Source organism: Mytilus edulis, chromosome 6 (assembly GCF_963676685.1).
Source record: "Mytilus edulis chromosome 6, xbMytEdul2.2, whole genome shotgun sequence".
Classification (NCBI taxonomy): Eukaryota; Metazoa; Mollusca; class Bivalvia; order Mytilida; family Mytilidae; genus Mytilus; species Mytilus edulis.
Genome location: NC_092349.1, coordinates 25898078 through 25924734, shown reverse-complemented (window position 1 = coordinate 25924734; position 26657 = coordinate 25898078). Strand labels below are relative to the sequence as shown.

The 26657-nt window shown below is 35.2% G+C and overlaps 1 protein-coding gene across 2 annotated transcripts in view; it reads left to right on the top strand.

The window, feature by feature from the left end:
• The first annotated feature begins 10292 nt into the window (after nt 1–10292).
• LOC139527409 (uncharacterized) overlaps nt 10293–26657 on the top strand; it is a 69544-nt gene continuing 53179 nt past the window's right edge. The window contains exons 1-3 of one of the 2 annotated variants that reach the window (XM_071322824.1): nt 10293–10424; nt 21524–21626; nt 22876–23013. In XM_071322824.1, coding sequence (XP_071178925.1) covers nt 21527–21626; nt 22876–23013 — 238 coding nt within the window. In that variant the 5' untranslated portion in view covers nt 10293–10424; nt 21524–21526. Of the gene's footprint in view, nt 10425–11580; nt 11772–21523; nt 21627–22875; nt 23014–26657 lie in introns of those variants that run through there. The other variant, XM_071322823.1, reaches the window with a different exon arrangement.

The following is a 26657-nucleotide window of genomic DNA, read 5'->3' as shown; positions in this document are numbered from 1 at the left end:
GTTTCGTTTACCTATTGCGCCTGAAAGATGACAAGGAAACATTTTTGTTTGATATCGATCTATTGTTAAAATTGTTAATTTTCAAGAACAATTTATTTTGAAAGATTATCATTTCTAATATAAATTTTATTTTTGAAAAACCAAGTGTTGCGTTTTCATTGGCACTCAGTATAATTTTATTCACTATAAAACAAAAACTGTTTCAACAAATAAACACAAATTGGGATATAGACAAAGAAAATTTGCAAAAATGAAAGACAGAAACTCAAAATTTACCATAGCACAATAGGAGGATGTACCGATCCAAGGCATAAGTATATAACAAAAAAATATTAACAGTAAATGTTAAATACACAGAAGGACCAAAATGGGTAACTTTAAGACGTATTTAAGATGATAAACAACATCAGTAATTATATATTTTTCTCGCTGTGTTGAAGACCCGTTGGTGGCCGTCGACTAGTTTTTGGTCTTTGGTGTGGTTGTTGTCTCTTTGACACATTCCCCATTCTCAATTTTATTCAAGACCATCATTATTTATGCATGATGTTCATACGGAATATTTATCAACATGGTATCTTGCAATGAACATTGTTTTTAAGAAACAGGATACGATGTTCTTTGACAAAACCATGGTTCATCATGCAACTTTCTGCTCAGACGCTTATGACGTTTTATAAAATCTGAGTAGCAGCTGCAAGGTCTTGAATACTGAATAAGTTGGGAAATGTGTATCCTATAGGTTTAGTTGATGGGTACATTGATATGAAGGGGTGGGGGAGGGGGTAGGATGGATAATTTCAAAATTAAAATCGTCTCTTAAAAAGAACGTTACTTTTTACATAGCTGGATGATCATGAAGATGTTCGACTAAACATCTTTCTAATGTAATGACGTCTATTATTTCTACGGATGTGGGTTCTGCAAAATTCTAAAGATCTACTGCTAAAACGTCAATCATCTCCAATTGTGCAGTAACATTATGACTTGTTATTTATCTAAGCTTTACACTACTATTCCCCGTGCTCAATTGAATGTTCAACTTCACCAGAACATTAGCTTTTTCTATAAACATGGGAATCGTAGATACAAAGTCAGTCGGTATTCCAATGGATACTATTAAATACTAATTGTGCACACCGGTCGATTATTTTTGTACTCGTTTGAAGTACTCGTGGGAAAATGTAACTTTGTGGAAGAAAGACAACCCACAAAAAAATCCACCAATAGAATAAACACAATGGAGTGTAAGATTACAAATATGTCTGATCAGAGAGAGAATATGGCACAAGAGGTAAACATTTTGAAAAATACTGTTGAGGAAACTCTCAAATGGCGAGAAGTAGGTCAGGACTCACCATGGATTGTCAAAGACATTAAAGATGTTGACACAAAGTGTGGGTTCGCAAAAAATATAACCTTGTGCTTAAAAGAGAAAAATATCCGCACTTGGAGATGTGAAAGACTAAACAAACAGCTGACCACCGTGTAGGCAAAGAGAGAGACCGATGGAGCTGTACAAATCGTGAGCTATGGGATGAACATTAAAAAAAAAATATATTTTATATTTTTGATAAGGACGGTATGATTGGAAGTGTTAGGATATGTTGTTAAGGCCTGAAAATCGGGTAAAAAAACATTGAATTGGGGATGCTGGGAAAAAACTAAAAGGAACATTTGACAGATCCTCGCTGAAATCGGACATGGATTGCTGCAGCTGATCTTTATGGTCGTAGTAGTTTTTGAGGCAGTTGAAGACTTTCCCAAACTCGGCATCATCGATCTGTTCACCATCAGCTAAAGCAGAGCTGACACATTGCTCAACCAAGGACTTTTTGGACTGGACCAATCGCAATGTATCGTGGTGTTTCTTTTTCTTTTTGGTTGCATGCCTAGAAATTAGTGTGAATTCCATTACAGTGGTAGCATTCACGCAAGCTAGAAACCCCAGAGAAAGGGTGGCTATATAACACCTGTACCGGTCAAAGCTGAACCCATGGTACTGCTGGTTAACACCAAACCACCACAGAACAAGCACCCAGTGCTACAGAAACATCTTTGTCCAGACGTTCATAGGCGTTCAAAGTAGTTTGATACCTTCCAATTTCTGCATCGAGTTGATTCGATTATAGTAGGCCGGTTTATAAATCGTTTTTTTATAGGAGCATACCGAGGAGGGGATTTTTGTATGGGGCTGTTAGCATCTAAATATAAGATCAGACCGGCTCCGTCGTGGAATTGCTGACCACACCTCAAGTAGAGTCTATACCCATAGGTAATCCGGGCGTTTGAGGATTCGAGGCAGAGACCATTTCTACTGGGATTCACTGTGCAAACGCATCCACCACGTTTCAGGTACAATTGTTGACAGCTACATCACCCAAACCGCTCAAGGCTTCAACACCCAAGGCTGGTAGAATAGTCTTTTGCTATCATGGGGAGTCCCCTCATTGCCAGCCCTGCCAACATGGGTAGTAATCCACCTACTTTTTGCATGTTTACCTTCATTTGGGTGGTACTCAGCTACCGAATCATATCACCAATACCTTTTTTGGAGAAGCTTGGTAATCTTTTGAACCTGCCGAGAGGTGAGCCAGGTTTGCATTGGACAAACGAATGGAGACTGGACAACCTCTCTTGGCAGCCTGTTGTAGGTTATTATGTTGACCTTTTGTCAAGTTCAAACCATGTTCGTGATAAGTCATTTATTCATACCTCTCGAAGATGAAAACGGATGGTGAGATGTTCATCTCTATGATCGATGTGCCTGCCGTCTTGATCGTTGAGATATGTTTGCATCTAATTGCTGGTTCGCAAGATCACTGGCAAGTATACTAGGTTCTTGGGGATTTGAATGATTTTCATATCAGGACCGTCTGCGGGAAAAAGAAGCTGTAGATGGAAGACTGCTGTGAACCATTTACATAACTTCCATGATTGAAATCACTATTCACCAGAATGCTGTTGATTCTGATGATATTTACAAGGTGCTCCCCTTCTGTATAGCCGTTTGTGATCATACCGAACGTGTAAATCTGCCACTGGAATCCCAAGACGGTGTTGGTGCTATAATTGACAACGTTGAAGTCTACTTGATAGAGTCTGGCGAGGGTCAGTGTTGCTATTAGGGTCACCCGGTTGGCATCGATGATGATCATCGTTTTGTGTTTGTTGAGCCGTAGGTGTCCAATGTCTTCGATGTCATAGGAACCTGTGCTCAGTGCGATAACCAGTTGGCACAATCGTCGGGAGAGTAACGGAAGGAATTGTTACCTGTATATGAATGTTAGGGATGGAGTTGTTGGTTTCCAGGTTCACCAATGCCATCTCGTATGTCTTGATTTCCTTGAGTTGCTGTGGGGGTTGAAACGGGTAAGGATTTGGCTATCGTTTCCAGTAACGACGAAGGAAAACCCATGCTTGGGGCTGGTGTTATTAGCAATTTGCTGCAACCATTTGTTATCCTTTATTATGGTACTTAGTTATCAAAAGTACCAGGATTATAATTTTATACGCCAGACGCGCGTTTCGTCTACATAAGACTCATCAGTGACGCTCAGATCAAAATAGTTAAAAAGGCAAACAAATACAAAGTTGAAGAGCATTGAGGACCCAAAATTCCCAAAAGTTGTGCCAAATACGGCCAAGGTAATCTACTCCTGGGGTAAGAAAATCCTTAGTTTTTCGAAAAATTCAAAAGTTTTGTAAACAGAAAATTCATAAAAATGACCATATAATTGATATTCATGTTAACACCGTACATCATTGTCACATATTTTTGCTTCCACTCTTCGATACAGTTATATTTTTCAGTTTTTACCTTCACCACGATCGCGTAGACTTCGGCAGGGCGGCTGGCAAAGAGGAGTTACTTGTAGGTGAATTTTATTCATTTTTTGACTTTTTGAACACGACGTTCATCTCCTGACCATCGGATTAAAACTGCAGAATTCTGTCGGAAATTACAAGTGCAAATGTCTCGGTGTTTGCAGGTACTTTGTGCTCGAACTCGATCAGGATCTGAATGTCAACGGTCAACTCTTTCAACCTCTCGGACTGGTGACTCACATCAATGACATACAGTGGGTACAGATCGACGAAATCGGAGGGGTGAATGTTGCAGTTGCTAATAAAACGGCCCATGTTGAAGTAGTTTTTTCAGAAGTCAGCGATATTCTTGTACACTCTGGCGATCTTGGTTTGTGTGAAACTGGCATTGAAGTTTATCACCGGGTAGCGTTCTGCGTTGAGAGTGACGTAGATAGTTCGCAACCGTCTGATCGTACTTTTACCGTACTGAAATGCTACGATGATGTATCTCGGTTTCTCCGGACCGCTCTTGACAGACAAACACTAGTGGAACTGTAATGTTTGGGTAACACTTGTAAAATCACACTGTCGTATTCGGAAACCTCAATCGATCTTACTCTTGTTCTGGATTGTCTTGTACAACCTAATTTTTTTTATCAGAAGAAAGGAAGGACGTGAGAAACAAACCAAGAGATTTTACTTTTCCCCATGCCATTGACGGCAGCAGTAGGATGGCATTGTCGTCCAAGGCGCACACTAGTGACAATTCGTGCTTGAATCCATACTCAATCTTGTTGTAATCGTCTGCAAAGCCGAAAATGTGTCTCAGGGGTATGGTGAATGAAAATAATCCTTTGTTGGCGGGCTTGGTGATAATATATCCATGACGTGCTGCAAACCCTGTGTTTTCGGTCTCAGTTTCGGTGGATGAATCTTTGTACCACAGCTAGTTGAGACCTTGGGATTTGGAGAAATTGTTGGGATAAATCAACATTCCCAGCATGGTGGTGGCAACGACTGGGTCATTGATATCTTCGATCAGCTGGCCTGAGAGCTTGCATTAATTGTAACTGATGGTCTTGAAAAGATACATGATTCCATTGTGAATGAGAGGCACTAGATCTGCATTAGCATATGCACTACCGTGGATCTTTTACAGTTGCCCTTCTACCAAGAAATAACTTTCAGCGGGATGGAGGAACAAGTCTTGGGTTTCGATCTTGATTCGGATCTCACCTGGATTATTCAGGTTGGTACCAGCTTGAGATACGTATTCGTGAACCTGATATTCTTGGAGACTTTCGTCGAAGGTCAACCCTTCGGTGATTATAAGGATGTTGGACATTATTTATTTATCAATAGCGCTACACGAAGTCGTGGATGGTAGCAATGCCAGAACCGGAGATCAGGTTGTTCAACTGGGTTTGCTGTGGTTTGCTGCGTTGGACATTGGACTGTTGAGAAGACTTTCTGCGTTCTTGGGGCGGCTCACTTTATCAAGCAAATGGTCGAGGTAGGTGGTAGGTGGTGCAATGAGTAGTGGGTCGGCAAACTCGGACGGTGGAGGAAGGAGGGCTGACACTGTTGCAGGAAGGTTTGCCATCTTTTTGGTGATCTGTGAAGCTGCCTTTCGCTGAGCCTCAACCACAGGCTTGAACACCTTGTAAAGGTCCCGGCTAAGATCAATCTTGTCAAAGCGATGCTGCATATTATTGACTTGAATCTTCCGTTTGGTGTCTTGCAATTCCCTGGCAAGTGCCTCATCCTGCTTAGGGTCCATAGTCTTGATAAACGTCATTTATCTAATAGGATCGAATGCTGTTGAACGCCCTTCGGATGATCCATTCCTTATGTTATACCTCATAGAACTCATTTAATTTGCATCGATATTTTTCATTTGCCTTGGTGCTTGTAAAATCGATGGTTGCAAATCCATAGGGCTTGGACCAGCAATGCTTACACAGAGCTTTAAACTATTCATTGGTGAGATCGTTGCAGTGATTGCGTCGGATGTGGTCGATATTCTTAGCCTTCTGCTGGAAGAGGCAGGGGAAGTTGGCATTCTCCCGGATCGACTGGCGTGGTAGTGTGAAGTAGTTCTGGCACAGGTAAAAACAATCGACGTTGTCTTCGCACGTGTTCTGTTTTCTCAGCATCAAGTCGTTGAACACCATGAGGTTCACCATGAGGTTCTTGTGGCTGGGATCAAGTTCTTGGGGTCTGGCACATCGCTCCCTTGCTCGAAGAAAAAAATTGTCGATACCACTCGGGTGTCGTGGTGTGGTGGTAAGGTGTTGACCACATCGATCAACGAGTAGGGTGACTTGTCCTTGAACTGTAAGAAGTCTAGGATATCTTCTTTAGGAAAGCTTTTTTCCAGCGCCTGCTCCAACAGCTGGTAGATAGGTTGGTGAAGCGATTATCCGAAGACGTACAATCGATTGTAGTCGGAGCCATCCATCGCGCAGGAATAGGTTGTTCAGCAGCGTCGTCTTACAACAGTCCGACTTCCCAATGATCAACCTTTTATCGATCGCTGAGGTGTGAGGTATGAGGTATTGATTACTCTTCATGGGGGCGTTGGCACTGTAGGAAATGTCTTCAACGTTTATTTATTAAAATAAAATAGCGATGATTTTCTGCGTGAAAGTAGTAGGTCACAGTTAACACCAGCGAAATAATGACCAGCAACGGGCTCAGGAGATAGGATGGCAACTGCAAGTTATGCGATGCCAAGAAGTCTCAATTTGTTGCTACAACCGGCACAGAGTTCATGAACAAACTAATCAACCGATTATCCATGGAAATGTATCTACCCGGAAACAACTTGACAGGGCAAGGAACTACTTCCCGATGGCACCCCGAAGGCTTGGTCAAAACCCATTAATCAAGCTGACCAGGCAGCATATCACTACGATCTTTGTTATGCCCAGCACAAGGATGCAACCGCACGCAACTCCATATGTGACCAAGCTATGCTTGCCTCGCTTAACACAATTCCCAACTCTACTACACGCGAACGCTTGGACTGCAGCATCGTCGGACCCATCATCGGTACCTAAGCTCGATTCGGTCTGGGTGTTAAAAAAATGTTCGCTGGATCGATGAGCTAGCTGAGGAGTTGCAAAAACCAGTTCGACGCTGGTTTCATAAATGCTGTGTAGCGTTGGGTAGTGTGGATGAGACCTGAGCGGCCGACCTCGTTGATATGGGTGACTTCTCCAGGGACAACAAGAGAAATAAATTTATCCTGAGCATTATCGATGTTTTCTCCAAATATGGTTGGCTGATACCACTCAAGAACAAGAAGGGAGTGACGGTGCGGGATGCCTTCCAAGCGGTATGCCCAAGAAGCTATGGACAGACAAAGACACTGAGTTTTACATGTAAATCAGCTGCTTCAAAAGCACAGTATCGATCTCTACTCCACCGGGAACGAAGAGAAGTCGAGTATTTTCAAACGTTTGAACTGTAACTCAGCCAACTCCACACGCACCTATATCGATGTCCTGGACGATCTTGTTCGCCAGTACAATACCAACAAACACCGCTATCAAGATGGCCCCTATTGCCGCAAGTCATAAGAAGCATGAAAACAAGTTGTATTGGAACCTTTACGGCAGCATACCTCACATGAAACCAACGCGATTTTCGGAATCACCAAAAAGAAAGGTACATTCGTGAAGGGATACACCCCCCGTTGGACCGAGGAAGTATTCACCATTTCCCTAGTTTTGTCAGAGGTCCACTGGGCAATCTTTTCTACGATGTTTTCATCCATCTCCTCAAGGATTTCAACCAAGTCCGTGGCCGCGGTGAGAATCTAGTTTTCCAAGTGAAAATATCCCTCGTTTAATCCCAATCTTCTATAAGTTCCACCCGTGATATTCGAGAGACCTCAAGGGATGTCTGCACATCCCTGTCAATAATATTCCAGGTAGTAAATACAAATTTAACGGCTTTCTTCGGCGTATGTACCTCAATTTTATCCCCAATGGCTTTCCTATCTTTCCAAATCCTTTCCTGCACTTTCTTTAGCAGTCGATCTATCGATAGCCCGCTAACCTCTTTCAACCCAAGTTGATTTGCCTGGGTGATAATCTCCTTCCTCGTGTGGGGTTTGGGACGACGATGAAATTTAAGATTTGTTTTCGTTTCAATCAACTCTCAACCAACTGATCTTTCCTCAACCGGGAGTACCCTCGAAGATGGTTCATTTTCGCTATACCTCTGAGGGTTTTGACGTTTTCAATTACTAACTCCATGTTCACTATTGGATCCATGTCTTCATCCTTACAATAAAAAAAAAAACCAATTGAGGTCACCCCAAAACCACCGTCCCCAATTCACTGGTTTTTAGACCCAGTTTTCGGGCCTACAAAACATATCCTTACACTTCCGATTCTACAATCCTTATAAAAAATAAGAAAGTGGTGAAACGTACCCAGTGCGTCTGGATTTTTTCATCTCATAACTCACAATTTGCACAGCTCCATCGGTCTCTCTCTTTGCCAAGACGGTAGTCAGCTGCTTGTTTAAACTTTCACATCGCCATGTGCGAAAAGTTTCCCCTTTCCAGCACAAGGTTATGATTTTGCAGACCTTTACCTCGTGTCCACATCTTTAATGTCCTTGACAATCCAGGGTGAGTCCTGCCCTACTTCTCGCTATTGGAGAATTTCCTCATCATTGCAGCGCTGTTCTCGATTTGCCTTAATAGCGGCTAGTTATTTTTTTTTCAGAATTTCTACCTTTTGTGCCGTATTCTTATTGCGATCAGACTTTTTTGTAATCTTAAAATCCATTGTGTTTTTTTCTACCTGTGAATGTTTTTTTTTGTGTGTGTCTTTCTTTCTTCCACAAACACACATTTTCCCTCGACCCCAACCTCAAAAACGGGGTTTGGCAGAACTCTCATAATAATCCTACTGTTCCTCTCTTAATAAGCTTTTAAATGAGAAATAAGGTATATCTGTAATTAGGGGCTAAAGGGTCGCAGCAGTCCATTCCATTATTCAAAATATCCATTTCATTATTCAAAATTGGCTATTTCTTAATTTCCACGCGTCACTTGGCATTTAGGTCCTCCGTAACCCCTCTAATGGTCATTACATCACATATCGTTTATACTCAGTTTATTCCTCTATCAATAAGCTTTAATTTGGTTTGTAGATTTTGCCTTGATTAAGGACTGAAGGGGTTGCAGCAGTCCATTCCATTATTCAAAATAAGCTATTTCTCAATGTTCACGCGTATTTCGATATTTAAATCCTACGTTTCTCCTCTAATATTCGTTGCGGAACATATTGACTTTATACATTTTGTTCCTCTCGTAATAAGTTTTCGAATTAGGTATAAGGTATATCTATAATTAGGGGCTAAAGTGTCGCAGCAGTCCATTCCATTTTTCGAAATATCCATTTCATTATTCAAAATTGGCTATTTCTTAACTTTTTATGCGTATTTTGGCATTTAGGTCCTCTATAATCCCTCTAATGGTCATTACAGCACATATCGTTTATACTCAGTTTATTACTCTATCAATAAGCTTTAATTTGATGTATAAATCTTGCCTTGATTAGGGACTGAAGGGTTGCAGCAGTCCATTCCATTATTCGAAATAAGCTATTTCTTCATGTTCAAGCGTAATTCTATAATTAGGTCCTTCGTTACTCCTCTAATATGCGTTGCGGAACGTGTTGACTATATACCTTTTGTTCCTCTCGTAATAAGCTTTCGAATGAGGTATAAAGTTTATCTATAATTAGGGCTAAAGGGTCGCAGCAGTCCATTCCATTGTTCAAAATATCCATTTCATTATTCAAAATTGGCTATTTCTTAATTTCCTAGCGTATTTTGGCATTCAGGTCCTCCGTAACTCCTCTAATGGTCATCGACTTGTTTTATCTATAATTTATTAAAGGATGAAGAATAGCAAAGGTCCAGTGAAAATTAGAAAAAAAAGACAGTTTTTCTGCACTTGTAGTCGTTATGCAAGGTTTTCAAGTAAAGAAATTACAGTACTGTATAGATATTGATGACAAGAGACATTTTCCATGCGCATTGTTCAGGTTTTAAGTACAAATTTTCGATATTATTATGTTCGTTTGTTTAATTTTGATCAAGATAAGTCGTTCTTAAAACGAACTTCACTAATAAGGGGGAGGGTTTAACTTGTAGCTCTAAAGTTTATATACTCATTCACTTGCTGGTCGCTAAATGAAAATAACAACGCAAATATTTTTCTGCAAACATAGAGATTTTTAAAATGACCGAAATAAGTGAAGTTATATAGGTACGGTTGTTTTACAAATAAAACAAGATAAAAAACTTATAAACATAATTGTTGTTATGACAATAAACGACATTTGAAAAAAAAATTATGAGGAAGTTCTTATAACATATCTACCCGATCGTATTACTTTAAATGCAACAGAGCTATAATTACAATAAATGTTTTTTGATTATTAATGTTACGTGTGTACATAAGATTGAGCACAAGTAAACTTTATGGAAGTAATTCGACTGGCTTAACATGCTAAATGTGTAGAGTGATCGTTAAGATGGGATGAGTTAATACATTTTGTCAATGATACTTTATACAAGATAAACAGGTCAGTGCGGTTAATTGAGGTGATATTTTATATATTAATGTATATTGACTTTCCCCTACATCGCCTTAATATGACGTGTAAATTTCAAATATGACTAAAACAGTATTTGTATATCTATAGTAAGAAGGTAAATGCGTATCTAAAACACAAAAATAGTTGAAAAGAGTTCATGGTAGTTATTAACAATAAACCCACTATTCTAAAGATTTAAATGTCAGTCAATGACATATTCATTTTTAAAAAAATAAATCACACCCTATTTTCGTGGAAGTCAATTTGTCAATAAAGATTACGGTATATACAACATTGCTGTTAGTTTTGTTAATCTAAAATCGATTTTACATATATCCATATAGGTAAATCAATTTTTCCCAAATTAAGTTAAGAAAAGGGGGGGGGGTAGGGGGTCAGCGAACAAACTATGTGACTGAAGTTTTTCTTATCCTACATTGTCGTCCCTAAACAAGATGCTCATTTCGACATTTAACATGATTAATGTCACTTCAGTGATATTCGAAGCTAAGATATTGAAAATCCAAATTATACGTCGAAAAGCAGATTATACTAGAAAGGATACATATTAAAGTACACCAGATCTGCATTTCGTTTCTCATTAGATTTAGTCCAAAACATTCAAAGATCAAAATTGAATCAAGAATGTTGTAGGGCTGGTCGATCCATTGGGGCCCATAAGTATAGCATATAATTAACGGTACCAATTTTCTTGCACCAGATGCGCATTTCGACAACGACAACCTGACAAGATATCGTAGCTTAGCATTTATCAGAGTTATGTAAAAATGGCAGTTTATAATCGATATTGTAATGACCGTGTATTTTATTTTTATCAAAATTAGTTAAAAAAAAAACGAATATAATTAAGGTGGGGGAGGGGAGATATTTGGTAGCTTGGAAGTCTATATCCATGCAATTACTGGAATTAAAAGAAAATAGCAACATAGTTTGTTTTTGTAAGTAAAGAGATTTGGATTGTCCGAAATTAATGGAAAATACATAAGTTTTTTTTTTACAAATGAAACAAGATAAAATACTTATAAACATAATTGGTGTTATGACGATAAACAACCTTTAAAAATCGTTTTATAAGGAAGTCTTTATAACATATCTACCCTAGAGATCGTATTACTTTAAATGCAACAGAGCGATAATTACAATAAAGGATTTTGGCTTATTCAATATTACGTGTGCACATAAGATTGAGCACACATACACTTTCTGTATGTTGTGTAAAACTTCATGGAAGTCCTTGAACAGACTTATAGAATGATTGTTTAGGGGGAATGAATAAATAGAGTTAGTTAATGGTACTTCATACAAGACAAACAGGTGAGTGCGGTAAATTTAGGTGATATGTTTCTCAAACAGATAAGTATTTATTTTGACTTTTTCACTACACCGCCTTATGATGTATAAAATTCAAATTTGACTAAAAGTATTTGTATTTGCACTGTAACAGGCTAATTGTATGTTAAAAACACGAAATGTGTAAAATAATTTGATTTGACGAATTAAGATATATGAAACATTTAAATAAGTGAACTATGGCCACCATGATTGATTTGAATTTCTATGCTGCTCTTGTAAACAAATGACGACAAATTGCATGATCAATCTTTAATTCAAAATGTGTTTTTCCCAATACCCATGGTTCAAAAAATCTAACAGAAAGTTTGAATGTGAAAATGTACATGTAATACAATTACTGAGCTCCTAGTAAAAAAGGGGGAAGCCCATAAAAGCTTCATTAATCAACGGACCAAACGAAATACAACTGCCTTATTCTTGACTTGGTGTAGACATTTTCCGATAAAAATGGTCAGTTAAACATGGTTTTATAGCGAGCTAAACCTCTCACATGTCCGAGCGTTATATTTGTTACTTAGTCATGAAAAAAGTTGAAAAGAGATCATGTAAGTATACGTATCTAACAATATAAATAGATATAAAATATACACTATTGTAAAGATTTAAATGTCAGTCAATGACGTATAAATTTTAGAAAAATAAATCGTACCCTATTTCGTGGAAATCTAAAGACCTTTTCCAATAAACTTGTATATAAAACTTTGAACCCAAATGTTAGGTATCCAATATATTTAAAAGTCCCTTATCCGTGTATCCTTTGTAATTGACAACTGGAAACATAGTCTTAACAAAATCTCATAAAAACGATATAAAAATGATTGAATATGCATCTCTCTTACTTTTTGTCGACAAATCTTTATACCAAATCTACCACTTGTACTATGAAGTTTCGTGAAAAATTATATCCCAGAACGGAAAGTTGATATGCACTATTATTCTATCAAAGGGCTGTGCGCTATATTTTTCAACATGTACATGCCCTGAACTTCTAAGAGTTTAAACTTATACTAAAATTGTATATTACCCCTGCCTCTAATTTTGGACATCCTAAGAATCAAATTCTATGCGCTAGCATGTTTTTCTATACTGGTAAAATTCCCAAATTATGTCTCTATGCGATGAAACACAGAGATCTTATCTGGGAACCAGTACGTTAACAAATTAACATATCTATGAATATCGTATATCTCCCCAAAACAGGCGTGGCTTGTGAAACAGCTGTATTTACAAAATGCAACCTTCAAAGCATACCCGAATGACATGCATCATCATTCAAATTTTCCAGTTGTAAGCCTACCATTTCTTCACAGGTACATACCCTGTGCCCCGTCGTATGGCGTTTAAATATCACAATTCATCAATTACGCTGGTGCAACTTCACGCTATACGGACCTAATTGTCTTTATTAACATGCATGTGGTCAAGAACTGTTCAAATGCAATAGCAGTACCAACGTTCTACAACGGACACGCGTTAGGACAATTACTGTATTTCAAGTGATGCTCGAAACCGAAATATTTGAAAATTCATATAATAATACACACACCGAAGAGCTTACCTAATAAAAATGGACATTAAGTATAGAAAAGTTTTACCAACAAGATATCAGAGCTTTGCACGAGGAGATAATTCGAAAACTTGATATTATCTCCAAAAGTTTTACAAAATGTATATCAAACAAAATCCGTATTTTTATACAAGTATTGAGGTACTGGCTTCTTCACTAGGATTCCCTCGGCCTAAAGAAATTATATTATCAAAATAGCCCTTGCTCTGAACTTACATTTTACCGTTTGTGTCCTATTCCAAGTATACAAATATACTAGTAGTGATATTCTGACAGAGTAAGATTAGAGTGTCATGTGATACATGCATAGCAGTAGATGCTTACCTTCTTGTTTTACATTGATTAAGATAATAACACAATATTGACTGCTGTACTCCTAATTTTGACATGTTTACCTATTATGCCTGTTTGTTTTGTTCACACATCGTTGTCAATATAATGGAATTTTATGTGACTGTCATACACGTGAGAGGTTAAGCTAGTTATACAACCAGGTTTAACCCACCATTTGCTACTGTAAAAAATGCCTGTTCCAAGTAAGGGATATGCCATCTGTTGTCCATTTGGTTGGGGTGTTTGAACTTTTGATTTTGCCATTTTATTTGGGACTTTCCGCATGAATTTTCCTGTAAGTGCAGTATTTTTGTGATTTAACTTTTTATCTTCTCGACATACTACGTCACACTCCTTCTGGAGTTCATGCAAAGTCTTTAGATTTTTATGGAATCTTTATTTGCCTGAGTTCTATTTTTCGTATTTGTGAGTACATATTTTCCGTATTATGATTTCTATATTTTTCATTTTAAACAAGATTAGCCGTAATTAAACGAAATTGATTAAAAAGGGGGAGGGGGTTATTTTTGTAGATTTAAAGTATATATCCAAGAACTTGCTGGAAGTTAAAGGAAAATTAGCAACACAGTTTGTTTTTGTAATCAAAAAAATTTGAATTGTCCGAAATAAGTGGAAAAAACATTAGTACTTTTTTCACTTTAAACCAAGATAGAAAACTTTATGAACATAATTGGTTTATGACAATAGACAACCTTTAAAAAGCGTTTTTATAAGAAAGTCTTTATAGAATATGTACCCAAGAGAACTAATTACTTTAAAGGAAACAGATCGATAATACATGGTGTTTGTTAATTTAAAGTTTAGGCTTTTATATTGCGTGTGTACATTTGATTGAGTATAAATTACTTTTCCGTCATACGTTTAACGGTCACCAGCACGAATTGGTTGACCAATAAGATGTGTCTGTATCGCCAGCGCGGTCATTATATAGTTAATTCGCAAAATAGTCACTGGTCTGTAATTTCATTGATTGTGATCATTGATTGTTTCATATTCCTTATATTTATATACTAGAAGTGGTATTCTAACTAAGTATGGATTCAGTTAGAATACTAGCTATAAAACCAAGTAAAATCCACCATTTTCTACCTAAGAAAATGCCTGTACCAAGTCAAGAATATGACAGTTGTTATCCATTCGTTTGATGTGTTTGTATCCATATAATGAGTTCAGCCTTTTTCAACTGATTGTTATAGTTCTTATGTTGTACTGTTACACCACTGTCCCAGGTTTGGGGGAGGGTTGGGATCCCTCTCACATGTTTAACACTGCCACAATCTGTATGTATGAGCCTGTCCCAATTCAGGAGCCTGTATTTCAGTAGTTGTCATTTGTTGCTATGTTACAAATATGTTTTTCGTTCACTTTATGTGCATTAACTAAGCCGTTAGTTTTCTCGTTTGAATTGTTTTACATTTGTGATTTTGGAGGTCGTTCGGTGACCTATAGCTGTTAATTTCTGTGTCATTTGGTCTCTTCTAAATAATTGTGTCATTGACAATCATACCATATCTTCATTTTTACATTAATCTTTTGATTTTGCCATTTACTTAGGGACTTTCATTTTAGAATTTTCCCCGGAGTTCGGTATTTTTGTTATTTTACTTTTTCGAATGTCGGTTGATGCATACATAACAGTAGACGACTAAGAAAATGCCTGTAATAAGTCGGGAATATGACAATTGTTATATCCATTCGTTTGATGTGTTCGAGATTTGATTTTGTCATTTGCTTACGGAATCTTCCACAGAGTTGGGATTTCTTCAGTTTTTAGGGGCCTCGATGGCCGAGTGGTCTAAGTAGTTACTACTGTAATCACAAGCCGGTCAACACTGAGGTTGTGAGTTCGAACCCCGCACAAGCGTGTGCACTCGACTCCAATCTTAATTGACTGGGATTGTCAGTTTCCTATCGAAGGTCGGTGGTTTTCTCCGGGCACTCCGGCTTCCTCCACCAATAAAAACTGGCCGCCACGAAATAGCCTAAATTCGGTACTTAAAAGTGGCGTTAAAACACCAAAAATCAAAAAAATCAAATCTTCAGTTTTTGTACGAAACCTTGAGCTCGAATTGTATATTCGTGATCGATGTGTGAGATTTGAGCATCGGAAAACTACTGTTGCTTAAATATATCCCTATACTAACATGTAATATGCTTATTTAAAACACATGTGTAAATGGAGCAAAATTGTGCCTAGGATTATTACTTAATTAATGCACTCATATCGTAAATATACAATACTTGGTCAATTTCAGAAAAATATAAACATTTTTGTAAGAAGCTTACAAATTTTGTTTATTATTTTTCTGACTTTGACTTTATATTATTTGTTTTTTATTCTGCGGCAAAAACGGTTAGAATATTAAAGTTATGAAAATAATAGCACAAAAATAAATCAATAAACGAAACATCACTTTGTTACTATATTTGATAGATAGAAACAACTGGAAGCTCTCTAGCTACATTATAAGCATTGTTACAAAACACCTTAAGGATGACAAGGTTACTGTATAGCCGAGATTTAATCGAGATTTCAGCCCAGTTTAAATTAAAAAAAAAATCAAAATTCAATAAAACAATATCTGTATTCGATGAACTGACAACTTAGCTGATACTACCATCGGGGACATAAAGTTCACCAGCAGAGGTATTAACCCAGTTGTAGTAAGAACATAAACGATACAAATATTACTATACCAACTGCAAAGGTAAATGAATATGTCGTCAGTAATGCTCTTGGCCAACATGTTTTATGAATTTCTACATTTGAATACAAACATTAAAGAGCTCATTTAACGAAACAGAAACTGGAGAAAAGCAAAAATCGAATATTAAGGTTTAAAGATGTTGTCTGATATTTTTACCATGTGGAGATATATTGTTTTCTGAAGTAATGATATATAGTTATGACAAAATCCTTTATAAATCAAACTTGTGATATCATAATAAGGTGTGGGTAATGGGAAAATAAAAAAAAAACCTATATTATACGCACAACAATAGGGAAATATTATCCTCCTTAAGGGATTGTAAGACAACTTTTAAATGCCGTTTCATGAAATAGTTCAATATAGAACTGTTTTAGTTATAGTGTAATTATTTTTTATTCTTACCATGTGGGGTTTTGAAATCCGCAATTTTATACAAACTTTGTAAACCTGATAAGTTAAAAAAAAAGACTAAAAGTGAAGTCAAACCTGCACATAGTTATTATATATACACATGAGGGAGATTTAATCCTTACTGTAAAATAATTGCAAATTTTTATATCAAACAGTAATCGAAGCATCTTGCAATAAATATTTGAAAAATGACAAGTTCAAGTGTACTCAGAAAAACGGAGAAATGTTTCGAAAAATAAACGCACCAGTGTTACAGCGGAATAACAATCCCCATATCTTTGCTTTTCAAAATATAAAAATGGATCAAAAAGAAAAAAAATCATTACCATAAACATATTTTAAAACTCAAACATGTAGAAATATATAATACTGACAATAAATAACACAATACAATGACAACATATAGTGCTGAAAATTGTTCGGGACGAATTCTTCAAAGTGACAATGTTGGTATCTTTCACATTGAGCTACTTAAGTACAACTTTTCGATATTATTATGTCCTTATGTTCCATGTTTTCATTTCATCAAGATTAGCCGTTCTTAAAACGAACTTGATTAAAAAAGGGGAGGGTGTAATTTGTAGATTTAAAGTTTATATCCATGCACTTGATGAAAGTTAGAGGGGAACAACAACACAGTTTGTTTTTGTAAAGCAATGTGACTTTAAAATGACCGAAATAAGCGAAGTTATATAGGTACTGCTTTATTTAACAATTATGATAGACAGAAAACTTATAAAGATAATTGATCTTCTGACAATAGACGACCTTTAAAAAAGTGTTTTTATAAGGAAGTCTTTATAAAATATCTACCCTAGAGATCGTATTACTTTAAATGCAACAGAGCGAATGGCAATATATGTTTTTGCATTGTTTAATGTTACGTGGGCACATAAGATTGGGCACAAATAAACTTTTCGGCTGTAGTGTTAACTTCATGGATGTCCTTCGACAGACTCAATGCGTAGGATTGCTTAGGTTGGATGAATTAGTACATTTGGTTAATGATACTTTATACAAGATAAACAGATGAGTTCTGCAAATTACGTTGCTATTTCCTTAGATGAAATAATATTTATATTTACTTTTTAATTATATCGCCTGATGCCGTGTAAAACTCAAATCTTATTAAAAGAGTATTTGTATTTTAACACTAATAATGTAAATGTGTGTTTGATATCAAATATGTGGCATTCATTATTTTACTTTAAATTACTGAATGTGCTATTCCTATAAAACAAAATGACGACATATTGCATGCTCGATCTTTACTCTAAAATTTAATTTTTTTTAAATTTTCTTCAATTAAATGGTTCAAAAATTCTAAATGAAAGCTATTATTTGAATAAAGTACATACGTTTAACACAAATTTGGCATTTATTAAGTTGAAAAGAGGTAATGTAAGTATCTAACAATACAGGTAAATATATAACACACTAATGAAATGATGAAATGACTTAAATGTCATTCAATACCATATACATTTGAAAAAAAATTAAATCGCACCCTATTTTCGCGGAAATCAGAAAATCTTTACAAATAAAAATAACTGGTATATATAAAAAAGAAGATGTGGTATGATTGCCAATGAGACAACTGTCCACAAGAGACCAAAATGACACAGACATTCACAACTATATGTTACCGTACGGCCTTCAACAATGAGCAAAGCCCATACCGCATAGTCAGCTATAAAAGGCCCCGATAAGACAATGTAAAACCATTCAAACGAGAAAACTAACGGCCTTATTTATATAAAACAAGTAACGAAAAACAAATATGTAACACATAAACAAACAACAACCACTGAATTACCTGACTTGGGACAGGCACATACATAAATAATGTGGCGGGGTTAAACATGTTAGCGAGATCCCAACCTCCCCCTAACCTGGAACAGTGGTATAACAGTACAACATAAGAACGAACTATAAAAATCAGTTGAAAAAGGCTTAACTCATCAGATGGACAAAAATACAAGTGGACGTGGCCGGGTACTTATACATATAACCTTTTAACCGAAAAAATAGGAATTCCAAAATTGCCTTATATCATTCATTAGAGAGGCGATTTTAGAAGATATCTAATCCGTCTCTCTGGTATAAGGATAAAAAAAAATCTTCCACTCAAGCCGTGCTAGGAGCCGTCTTAAACTTGCTTTTTTTGCTTCCAGTTGAAGGCCTCTCTTTGACTTTGAGATGAAGAACAGCAATAAAAGCTCTGTTCCTTTGCCTTTTATTTGTTCTTTTTTGCTGTGCATGTACTGATTTTTTGTCATGGATGGATACCCCGTATCTTTTTTTTTCTATTTTATACTGATTACACAATCTTCACAGAAATTATTTATACAAAACGATATATAGCCGGGTCGTCAAAATGTTTGACTAAACATTTTTCTTTAAGTTGAGTCCACAATTCTTTCTACAGTAAACTATTGCCTACAGAAATACTGTGATAAGGTAGAGTTAACCAGCGATGTGAATCAGATGTCGAGTCTTTAAAATTATATTGATCCGTATTACAATCGTCACTTAATTTTTTTTTTCTCAATTTTACATTAATGTCATACCTTTTATGTGTCTATATTTTACATTACTATGTCCATAGCTGTACAGTAATGTCAGACCTTTTATGTGTCTATCTTTTACATAACTATTTCCCTAGCTGTACAGTAATGTTGCAAGAGTTCCTGGTGCATAAAGCTTGGTAATAACACGATCCATCGGATTACACGTCTATACTACACCCGACGTGTATGGTATCTATACCTACGGAGAGCTTATTGGACATCGGAGTGTTGCCATTGTTTTACTGCTGCAGTAAATTGGAAACGTTAATGTTATAATCTTGGTTGATTCCTCTACTATTCAGTTATCATTGGTGTCAACAGCCCAGTAGTTAGTAATTCGATACTAGCATGAGAATATCACGGATCTTGTTTGATTGAAGGATCTTGTTATAACATTGTAGAAATCATTTTAAATTTAGAAATATATCTCCTTCATGCAAACCTCTTATTCTATGGCAGGGTTTTCTCATTTTGCAACCATACAACATCATTTTGACACTAATTTAGGTTGTTTTTGTTTGAAAAGCCATTCAACGGTATTAAAAGTTTTCCAGATATTTTTGCCTCCAGCATCACTTAATACATTTATTGTCGGAAAGCGCGTCTTGCAGTTTGAATATCCCAGCGGAACATTCACCTCTCTCTTGATGTAAGAGCTGAGGGGACCAAGGACAAAACGTAACGCAAAATCCTGACCTGAAATAACTAAGTTTTGTCTATTGTTTTTACCATGTGTTGATACATTTTGTTTTTAACTAGTAATAGTAAAATGAATCGCAAAGTGTCATTATCTCAGATGGTGCCATTAAAACAAAATACATATATGGTTTGGCGATATCTGGCCACAGCTTTTATTCATAATATGATAGACTATACAATATATAATATATATATATATATAGATAGATAGACCAAAGACCATGTATATGTAGATAGATCTATGGTCGGTTACCCGAAGATAATATGGCAACCAGGTAGATAGATAGATGTGAAGATAGATATATATGAAAATGTAAAGATGCACCGTGGGATACACTGGTGCTTTAAATTTAGAAAACACCGTGGGATACACAAGTGTATTCTGTATTATCCAAAAACCTAAAATGTCATAGTTAACATTAAGATTCTATGCAGCGAATTCTGCCATTTACGGGAATATATTTATGATCCTCAAAGTTCAAATAAAAGTCACTTTTCTCAACAGCAAACGAGTTAACATCATCAGTCAAATCTGTATCACCACTATCACCGACACAAACCTGAAAAATAAATACAAAAGAGCAGTATCTTGTTCAATAAAAAGGAGTGGGAGGGCGGGTTGTCAAGTTTACCGCTTACAAAATTTAAACAGCTTGCTTGCTGCAATGAAATTCTAAAGAGGACTAAATGACGTCACAGAATATATCGTCACACATGTTGGGTAAATCTAAAACATGAAACACAATCCGTGAGTGGCCCCGGCGATAACTGAATTTAAGTCTATTAACTTAAATTCCATTGTACTTAAACCATTTATAGTAAAATGACACAATCCTTAATAACTAACAATACCGTGACATTATACGAAAACAAGTGCAATTTGATGATTAGCTTTGTATTTAAAAAAAAACCCCATACATATTATTCATCACTACAGACAATGACAGAAGTATTATCCTCGTCGATTTAAAATGTCGTTTTATGAAAGGAATGTTCACCATACACTTATTTCATTTAATAAACCACAAAAGAATGATTGTTATGTTTGATCAAATCTCAGCTTTACATTTATCGTAAACACAATATACGTGATTTAAACATTTCAACATAATGAAAATTCAAATCATAAAAATACCAAACAAACAAACTTGTCTAAGCTAAATATTTTAATCATTGTAACTGTCTAAAGATGATTATGCATTACAATTGTAAAAAAAAAAAAGAAATCAAAAGCATTCTTGCAATTTTTCAAGTTTTTGCAAGTTTTTAGTGTTTATCTTTTGATTAACAACCATGCACATGCAATTCAAAGAAGTTAATGACACCTTTTATATTTTCTTTGATAAAAACACGATACTTGAATATTATTTGTTTGCATATGTTTGTTACTGTGTTCTTTAGGGTATGGCATCAAACGAACCACAGAATTTGTTAGAATGGCAGCTGCATTGTGTTCTAAAAAGAGCAAGCCTTCTTCAGTATTATGAGAGCTTCATCAAACATGGTAAGTTTATTGAATAAAAAAGTTTTTTTTTTGTTTAATACCTTTCTTTCAGTTACACATGAACATAATAGCTGTACACATTTTAGGCATACTATTTCAAGTCGCATAAGGAGGTGCAATTCAAAACATAAGCAACAGATATTAAACGATTCAATAAACAATCTTCAATTTTAATTTAAGAATCTATGATACAATCAATGTCATGGAGATGTAATGGCGTCTAACGTACACAATTGTTATCCTGGAATCTATGATAAATTTATTCATGAAGGTCTTTAGTGTTACATTCGAGGGACTGGCAAAGACGGCTAAGCAACCATTTGAACGGTTGTTAATCCCTTTTAACGTTTAATGAATGTTCTCCCTTTTCAATTTCCTTTGCTGATCCATAGTTATCACTATTTGCTGCTTTTTTGATACTGTGTGTATTATTTTCATCAGTTTTTGAATTTTACTTTCGCTCTCAGATTCCATTGTCTTAACTTAATTTGTTCATAGGAGACAAAAAAAAAAAAAAGGCGACCATGACCTATACAGTTTTATACTAGAAATTCGTACTTATACGATACTTGATCAATGAAATATTATTAAAATTTAATGTTTTCAAACATAATTATCCGAAAGCCAGGAACAAATTCCATCGCGTTTCTATTGCACTTTTTCTCCTCTGTGGGCATTTAATTTAAATTTTAAATACTGAAAAAGACAAGAGCTGTTACGAAAAAGATACAGAAGAAACTAAACAAACTAGCCACCCCATATTTAGAAAAAAACCCGACAAAAACACATTTTGTTTTGTAAGATGCGAAATATAATACCAGGTTCGAATCAATATGAAAACTTACACACACCTATGGTGACAAAAAGTAGATGACTAGAAGTCATTTACCTTATACCGAACAACGTGACCGGAATTGAAAATAGTCACTAGAACGTTTTTGTATAAAGGTTCTTTTCAAGGGTTGAATATTGAAAAACCTAATGTACTAACCATTGTAATATTTTTTTCAAAACAATATGGAAATAATTCTCTTAGAATATTTTCTGTTTGTGCTTCTGAAAGTGTGTTTTTTTTTCGATATACCAAACGAGAAACGACGAAAGGTAATTGAAAAAATAATCAACACAAAATAGTTTATTATGTTATTATAAAAATGTCATCATTTAAAAACTTATAAGAAATACATGTATTTAACTTGCAGAATTACAACATGCTAAATCGACCAACGTCTATTAAACTTTGTTTTAGGTGAGTGCAATGTACTGCAGTTGTCTAAAGCAGAAGATGGGAAATTTAAAGACGTCATGGAAAAGGTTGGAATGGCAAGGAAATCGATACATGTTCGTCACTTCAAAAGCACGCTTCTTCAATGGGCGAAAGATCCAGGTAAGCCAATTTTTTTTTCTCTCAATATAATGCATTTTTTCTCGAAATAAAAGCGGTGATGCTTAATTGATGAATGAAAATAGAGGAACTGGAAAGAAACAATAAATTTTGTTTTTTTTCCCTTTTAAACCGATGTGTGCCTAAATTATCGTAATTGTTTGTCTATTGTTTTCCAATGTTTTATAAGGTATCATTAATAAAACATACTTGGACTGGAATTAAGAAAAAAACATATTTAAAACAATCTCCCTACTGCCAATAAATTGACTTGTCAAATATCTCATAGTATGATCTACAACTGACTTAGGATAGAGGCACAACTGCTGCTAATAAGAGGCAGACTTCCACTCTCAGGTTACATCTCAGGATTTGAATTAATAACCACAGTGTCAACTTTGACAAAGTGCTTTTTTCTACTAAAAGTATATTCCTAAAACCTAAAACTAAAAAATCATTGTATTTTAAAACTTTTAAAAGTAACATGAAGATAACACTCTGAATAATAAAACAGATTCTTGTTTACCTATCTATATTGTTTTCAGTTGTGTTTGTTTATAATTGTTCAGAACTTAAATCAATTAAAATTTGTTTTGTAATAAAATCAATTTAGAAGCTTATCAAAGCGTTCAATAAATATCCCAATATCATACTATATCAATATTGTCAACATTTAAACTTAAGATTCATTTGCTTATCAAAGGGAGATAAATTGCAAATATATTTTAATAGAACCCTACTATGTCGGGAAGTTAAAGAACATAATACCATATATATTAAATGACGATTTTTTATAAATACTGCTTATTCTGTTAAGCTTATAATATAGCACATAAAACAAATTCAAAATAGATACCAAGATTTTAATTTTGTACGCCAGACCCGCGATTCGTCTACTAAAGAAATGTTATAATAGTTATCAAAGGTACCAGGATTATAATTTAGTGCGCCAGACGCGCGTTTCGTCTTCATAAGACTCATCAGTGACGCTCATATCAAAATATTTATAAAGCCAAACAAGTACAAAGTTGAAGAGCACTGAGGATCCAAAATTCCAAAAAGTTGTATAAACGTTTCTGTTATCATAATCTTTATCGAAGTTATTGATGATACTGATATTTTTGTTTCCACTCCCATAAGCGTGGTTTACATCTATGAATCAATTGTTTTCTTAGTTGGTGGTGATAATGATAGTAAAACTGGATAATATGATTAAAGTATTAAAAACTACTTAAACGTTAAAGCTGAAATATCAAGTTTTTGAAAGTGGTGATTGGTGTAATATTCCAAACAGAATGTAACCAAATTCATAATTAAAGACAAAAAAACTAAACTCATTTGGACATCTGATAATTTTTAGCCGGGAAGACACATATGTATTACCTTTTTCGTCTTGTGTCGGTCTCGGTCGCGTCATCTTGGTCGTTCAGTCACACTTTGTTAATCCACAACTACTCAAAAAAGAATCCCGTTACTGGATTCAAACACATCCCTAACTAGTTTTATTTTTCATCGAGAATTTAGTTAGGAATACCCGTGTAGAAAATGGTGGATTTAACCTGGTTTTATGGCTAGCTAAACCTCTCACTTGTACGACAATCGCAAAAAATTCAAAAACGTCAGCACCTTCAAACTAAAGACCACTAAACTAAAGTTTACATTGAATATTTATATATATTTTTTGTACTCTCCGATGACCTTTTTGAGAAAAAGGATGAGTAGTAAATTGGCAAAGCCCTGGCTCATTATTGTTTTGCTCAGATACAGATGACGTTTTACAAATATGAGTAGCAGCTACAACTTTTGAATATCGAATGAGTAGACATTATTTCCTCAAAACGCGGGAGAAAATTGGAAAATGCTGCTAAGAAGAGGAAATCTATACTTCCAAAATTGAAATCGTCTCGATTGTCATAGATTTTGGTGCTGAGATGATCGTTGCAGTAAAACTCGAAATATATATCTATTATTGAGGCATACGTAGCTGTGGTATTTTCATCTCTATTTTTGTTTGGATATATTTATAAGACCCAATAAGTGAATTGATATTATGCTGTAAAGTTCTATGGGTTATTTCGAATTCATATAGTATAATGCGCTGTTAAAAATACTGCACCGTAACCAGAAAATTAAGATTTGTTAATGGAACGAAGCTCATGAATATAACTGTATCGTGTGTATGTAAATCAAATGATCGAGTTTCTCTAAAAAAAAAGTGTCTGTAGTAACTCTGACTGGATTTCAAATATTTTGGCCACGAGCATCACTGAAGAGACATGTAATGTCGAAATGCGCATCTGGTGCAAGACAATTGATACCGTTAATGTTATCATATGAAAATATGAAAACAATCGGCAAGGAGAGGTGCACAGCTGTTCCCAGAGGAATGCTGGCAATCGGTTGGCAATTCTACCATCAAATTCAGCAAATATGTTGTAAATGAGAAACTCCACCATACTGATTACTTGTTCCACGGTGTAACATGTTTCACTCTCTAGTTGAATTTTATCAAAAATGCCGAATTGTATGTCAAAACAATAAATTTATAGCGTATGGCACCTATCTGTATGTAATCCTTGGAGAAAAGCATTGTACATTATTACTTTAAGACATTTAAATATATTTTTTATGTGGCATCTGTTGTAAAGGATATAGAAAGTGTTAATAAAGAATGACAGAGATTTAAAAAAAAAATCAGTTATTATGGTTCATGCCACTACGCGAGTAAATAGTATCACAGTATTTCTTGTATTCCTCTTTAACATTGTATAACTGTGGATCAATCTGATAGAACATTCCGTGGTAGATATATAGATGAGACGTCAATGTACCGTCGTATACATAGATTTTTGGTTTCTAATACAAACAAGATCAGTCATCAGAATTGTTGCTCAACTCAATTTCAATTAGACCACGAAGGATTTATAATTTGTCAAGATCACATCCTTATAAACTATTGTTTTTTTGTAAATTGGATTATCCAAGCGTTCATTTATTTCTAATTGGAACAAAATCGTTTGAAGTTTTTTCGTGTTGGATTGATTTATACAATGTGAATAAAAACAGTGAATAGAAGGTATTTAAATTGAAGTCATAAAGTTATTGCACTTGGACTTAAAGAATTTTAAAAGATTGACAATTGTTGTTGTCATGTACTTAATAATATAGGAAAAAAAAACAACCCCAAAGGCAGTCTGCAATTAATTTGGTTTCTGAAGGTGCAGCGTTACAGAAATAAAAAAAGATTACATTTTCTTTAGTGAAACCATTGATGGATGTTTGCAGCATCATAACAAATCCCTGAATGACGTGTTTTTTTTTGGGTTCAGAATGCAATTCATTCAGCTTATTAATATTGCTTTGTCAATGCATTTGTATTGTCATTATTAAAAGCACATGTAATATGACATGTTATAACACTATTGTCTAGTGGTTGAATATGCTATAACGTATATCAAAATTATTATATGTCTAAAAATTAAGAAGTTATGATGCATAGACTCGATGATATGTATCAGTTTTCGTGTGTATTCTTGTCAAGATGACCCCTGCAGACTGTTGACGGTCATATAACCCGATTTTGGCATAAAATAGATATAAATAGATAACGAACACGTGCAATTGGATTTTTCAAAGTCTGTTTGGTT